Source organism: Orycteropus afer, unplaced genomic scaffold (assembly GCF_000298275.1).
Source record: "Orycteropus afer afer isolate SDZICR_OR568_19922 unplaced genomic scaffold, OryAfe1.0 scaffold00476, whole genome shotgun sequence".
Lineage (NCBI taxonomy): Eukaryota > Metazoa > Chordata > Mammalia > Tubulidentata > Orycteropodidae > Orycteropus > Orycteropus afer.
In genome coordinates, this window is record NW_006922063.1 from 178,031 (window position 1) to 183,752 (window position 5,722).

The 5,722-nt window shown below is 51.5% G+C and overlaps 1 protein-coding gene across 1 annotated transcript in view; it reads left to right on the plus strand.

The window, feature by feature from the left end:
* SCN1B (sodium voltage-gated channel beta subunit 1) overlaps positions 1-4,797 on the plus strand; it is an 8,504-nt gene extending 3,707 nt beyond the window's left edge. Inside the window, exons 2-3 of the mRNA XM_007954873.2 lie at positions 4,218-4,359; positions 4,731-4,797. Of these exons, the coding sequence (XP_007953064.2) occupies positions 4,218-4,359; positions 4,731-4,797 (209 nt within the window). The remainder of the gene's footprint in view (positions 1-4,217; positions 4,360-4,730) is intronic.
* Positions 4,798-5,722: the final 925 nt, after the last annotated feature.

Here is a 5,722-nt window from a genome sequence, read left to right on the forward strand (position 1 = left end):
CGGAAGGAAGGTCGGGCAATCTACTTCCGTAGTAATACTGCCTCGGAAACCCAAGGAGGGGTTGCTATGAGTCAGGTCCGACTCAATGGCAAATAACAACAACATCATCTCTACAGAAATAGATTGCCCAGTCTTCCTTCTGAGGAGTTGCTGGTGTGTTTGAACCACCAGCCTTCTGGTTAGTAGTCAAATGCCTTAGGCATTACTCCACCAGAGCTCAAATATCGTGGCTTAACACAGTCTGTGTTATTTCTCTTTCAGGAACTGGGTCTGAGGAGAAGGGTCGAGAGGGCAGGAGGCTATGGGACACCCTCAGTCACTCAGTTGCTTGTCATCTTGCTACTCAGCCCTGGCTCAGGATGTTGTCTTCATTTGCGTGGTGGAGGCTGGGGCTGAGCACGCCTGTGTCCCAGTAGAGCCTCTGTTGTTTTTTTTTTTTATTTATTCTTAATATTATTTACCATATTATCCTACTTCCTGAGGAGCTCTAGTGGCATAGTGAGTAGGGCATTTGACTGTTAACCAGAGGTCAGCAGTTCAAACCCCTCACCAGCTGTTCTGTGGGAGGAAGATGATACAGTCTATTCCTGTAAAGATTTATAGGCATGGAAATCTAGTAGGGGTCGCTGTGAGTCAGAACTGACTAGATGGTGTTGGGTTTTTTTTTATAAAAATTTAACTACCTTCCAGAAGTCCCTGGGTGAACAGATAGTTAAACACTCAACTCCTGGCTGAAAGGTTGGCGGTTCAAACTCACCCAGAGATGCCTTGGAAGAAAGCCTTGGCTGTCCACTTCCACAGTCACAGCCTTGAAAGCCCTATAGTTCTGCTCTGCACACAGGAGGTGGCCATGAGTTGAAATTGAGACTAGGGCAACTAACAATACACTACCTCCTAGGTCTGTGTTTATAAGTGTTTGTGGCAACAGAGCTCTGTACGTGGTCCACTGTTATTCTCTATTGCTTCCTGACCCGACCTGCTGCTGTCAGGTCCAGTGCGTGGCGATCTCATGTATTTCAGAGTAAACCATGCTGTAGGGCTTTCAGTAGCTGTGCTGTTAATGGAACTAGGTCACCAGGCCTTTCTTCCACGGTGCCACCGGGTAGATGCGAACCACCAGCCTACACTTAGTAGTCCACACAAACCATCTGCACCACTCAGGGGCCTTCTGTTGCTTCCCGGAGTCTTTGTTTTCAGCATCATCCACCATGATGCTCTAGTACTTTTTATTCACCAGGTTATAGTATTGCCATACTACCACTATCCACTTTTATACTAACCAGAACAACCAAACTCACTGCCACTGAGTCGATTTCAACTCATAGCGACCCCTCCTGGGGTTTCTGAGGCAGTATCTCTATGGAAGTAGATTGCCTGGTCTTCCTTCCGAGGAGTGGCTGGTGGGTTTGAAACGCCACCCTTCTGGTTAGCAGTCAAGTGCTTTAGGCACTACGCCACCAGAGCTCCTACTTTTATACTATACTGTAGTATTTTAGCATCAAACATACAACATTTTTATCATAATCCACCATATGTGAGTATTTTTGATATTACTCACCAGACACCATATTTTTGTCATTACCATGCTGTAATATTTTAAACTAGAATCCACCATAATTATTTTAAAATACTACTTACCATACTGTAATATTTTTATCATTACCACCATATTAAATTAATTTTAACATGACTCATCACACTAAAGTAGTTTATTTATTACCCACAATACTATTACATTGTTAAATTGCTCACCACACCATAATATTTTTTTATTACCCACTGAGTCGGATGCGACTCGACAGCAGTGCGTTTAGTTTTTATCTTACTGCATTTTCAACATTGCCCACTAACCGATGTCGCCTCCTGGTAATAACTCCCAAAGCATGAACAGAGTCATTTCCAAAGGGGCAGATGGGCCTGGGTGGGGAGAACTTGACTGGCCTGGGAGGGGTGTACAGGTTGATGGCACACACCTGGGAGTCCCTTGCTGGGAGTAGGTAGGGGCAGGTGAATGGGAAGAAGTTGATTGTGTTTGGGACATAGTCAGTAGGAGCAAGAAACACCTTGAGGAGAAGCAGTGGCAAAGACTGGGGAGAAATCTAGCAGTTTGGGCAGGAGGTGACGGCCGGGCCTTGGATGCTGTCATGTGGGCAAGGCAGGTGAAACTCTTCAGGAAGATAATGAAGGAGTCAAGGGTCTCCTCAGAGGTCTCCTCTGACCCATGGGGGAACCTGTGAGAGGCTTCCTCTCTGCCTCAGCTCCTCATCTGTAAAGGGTGGGGTGGGGGGATCAGTCCCCACTTTCTGAGTTACCTATGTGAGTTGGTGGAGACTGCACTCAATACACAGTAAAAAGCACCAAGTGTTTCTTTGGTTGTGGCAAGTTTACAGAGCAAATAAGAGTTCAGAATCTTCACTCCATCACACTTGGGGTTAAGTCCTAGCTCCAAGTCTACCTGTGTGTCCTGGGCCCAGCACCTTCCCCTCTCTGGGCCTCCTGTGTCAGTGGGCTACCTGCCTACCTCTCTCACTATCCTGGTCTAATTGGGAGAGCAGGAGTCCAAGGGCAAGGTCGGAGAGCAGAAGATAGCATGTTACCTAAATCCATGTGGGCGTTGAGTTCCGGAGCGGAGGCAAGGATTCCGATGACATGAGCTTTAACCAACATGTATCTGACTCGGTATGGTTCCTGAGGTCAGATGGCCAGTAAAAAAAGTAGGACGATCTCTATCCTTTGGAGTTGTTTCAAGGGGTCGAGGACAAGTTCAGATAAAGAATTTGGCACAGGGCCTACCTGAGACTACGTACTCCCTGTATGAGAAGCGTTAATAATGTTTGTTGAATGAACAAACGAGTGAGTGAGGGAATGAGGTGTGAAACCTTATGCGCAGGTTTTCCTGCAGGGAAGCAGGGGCAAGGACCCAGCCCTATACCGTCCCTCACTCCGGCCACAAAGCATTCGTGCCATTTGCACAGACAGGGTGGAGTGGCAGGAAGGGCCCTGCTTACTGGAGAGGAGACCACAGGAGGACAGCAGGGAACATGAGATGCTGGCCACCCAGGGGGAGGGGCCAGGGATATGGCATGGACACCTGTGAAATCCGGCCGAGGATGCCAAGGTGGCTGTCAACTCTGCCCTTGACTGACTGCTCCCGTCATGATTTAAACTTAGACTCGATGGAGGGAAGCTAGCAATGGCGAGGGCCAGTGTTCTGGGAACGGTGGAGGGTTTCCTGGGAGCCTCGGGACACAGCCAGCCCTTAGGTAGCACTGACCCATCCAAGCTCAGAGGATGCTAACTCCTTCCTTCTTCCTGGCAGCTCTGTGAGGGATCATGAGTAGTACCATCCCCATTTTACAGAGGGAGAGTCAAGGCCCAGAGAGGTAGAGTTATTCACCTAACATCACACAGCCAGGAAGCAGCAGAGCCAGGATTCAGACCCTGGCAATCTGGCCCCAGAGCCTCTATGCTTAACCACTAAAGTGTGCTGCTCCAATGATAATATTAATAACATAAAATATGTGTTAAGTACAAATTATACACCAAGAAGCCCTCCGAAAGGTCAGTGCTTTGAACTCACCAGCCTTTCTGTGGGAGAAAAGACCTGGCTATCTAGTCCCGTAAAGATTACAGCCTAGGTAACTCTATGGGGCCGTGTCTGTGGGTCACCATGAGCTGGAATCAACTCGACAACAGTCAGCAACAATGATATGTCAACTACTGTTCTCAAAGCAGTCCCATGAAGGCGCTATTGTGATTATCAGCTTTTCACAGATGGGAAAACTGAGGCCCAGAGAGGTTAAGTCACTTGCCTAAGGTCACACAGCTACCAAGTGGCAAAACCAGGATTTGAGCCTGGACCTCTGGTTGCGGAGCTATAGATGTACCCCTGACCCTCACGTTACACAAGGAGGTAGATTGAGAGGGATCTGAGGCCTGTTGGAAGCTGTCAGTAATAACCACGGCAACGATGATGACAGCAACGCCGAGTGCCTACTGTGTGCCAGGCCCCAGGTGTCCATGCATCCCAGCGCTGCCTCCCTGCGTCCTCCCAGCCTTCTAGAGAGGCAGCATGATTATTCCCATTTGCAGACCAGGCCCAGGGAGGTCAAGCTACTTACCTAAACTCACACAGCAAGCTTGTGGCACACTCAGGCCACAAGTGCCTCCTTGGCCGGGGACTTGGCCACTGCCTTAACCCTGCCTGGCCCCTGCAGCCAACAGAGATATGGCGTCCATTGTGTCCGAGATCATGATGTACGTGCTCATTGTGGTGTTGACCATATGGCTCGTGGCAGAGATGGTTTACTGCTACAAGAAGATTGCCGCTGCCACTGAGGCTGCTGCCCAGGAGAACGCGTGAGTGGGGCCGCGGGAGGGGAGGGCTGAGCCAGCACGCCTGCAGGCTGCCCCGAAGGGAGCATGGGCTGACTGGGCGCAGCGCGGGAGGCCCAGCGGGGATGAACCAAGCTGCTAGCTGTCAGTCCTCCCCATGGGGGAGTGTTTGTCGTCTGAGGTGGGGTAAGGTGGTCGTCGGGTCCTAGCCCTTCCTCCCTCAGACTCTTAGCCCCGCTTCTTGCAGATTTTCCTGAGTCTAGCCTGCAGCCCCCTCTTCCCTATAGGTCAGGAGCCCTGTGCACTGGGGCACAGACCTCCGCCCTCCTTGGTCTCCTGGGGGTTGGGACAGAGTGATGAGGGGGTCACTGTACACCTGGCCTTTGTCCCCACAGCTCGGAATACCTGGCCATCACCTCAGAAAGCAAAGAGAACTGTACAGGCGTCCAGGTGGCTGAATAGCTCTGGTAAGGTGGGGCTGGAGGGCTCTGGGAGGGTTTCAGCCCAGAAGGTCCCTAATTCCCTGTCTCTGCCTCACCTTTAGGCCCTGGGCTTCACCTCAAAGAAGAGCCAGCCCTAATGGGGAACATCCAGGCACAGCTTGCCCCCTAATGGGGGTTGGCCATTCCTGGGCCTCCACAAGCCTCAGAGTCCTGCCAACAGAGCCGCCAGGGTGGGAGGGGGGCAGGGGGCTTGGCTCGTACCCCTATTTCAGCCTTCCTCCACCTGTCCCCATCGCCCAACCACCGCCATGCATGATGGGTAAAGCAATACTGCCACTGCCCCCACCCTGCTTCTGCTGCCTGTTTGCGGGGGGGCGGTGAGGCAGGTGCAGAGGCTCCACACCCCTCCTTTTGCTAATTTGCACATATTGGCCGCTTCAGACACGCACTACGGGGCCCAGCCCCTCCCTGCCCCGACCCTGCCCAGTGGGGTTGTGATGGCCTGGAATACTTTGGGGCAGGGGGTTCTGGGACCCACTCTGACCTCCAGCAACATTACCCCATCTGCTTCCTCCGGCTGGACCTGGGGTCCCCTGTCCCTGTGATGCACACTTGTCCCGGCCAGACCCCCACCCCGCCCTCTCTCACCAGCCTTGGATTGTGGCGCCTTGGAAAGGAGCCCACTCAGCCTCGTCTCTTTACAGAAGTAGTTTTATTCATGAAATAAAGATTCTTGGACTTGACTTATAGTCTCTTCGGTGAGCCCAGTTGCCCCCTACCGCCTCCCAAATCCAAAAGCCTTAGGTTTTTCTGGACACCCTCCATTCCTCCCCGGCACTCAGAGCCTGTGTGCTCAACATACTCAGAGATCAGGGTGGGCAAGGGAGTAGGTCGGGGCAGATCTCAGGGCCACTGAATACTGATTAATATTGGGGTTGTTGTTA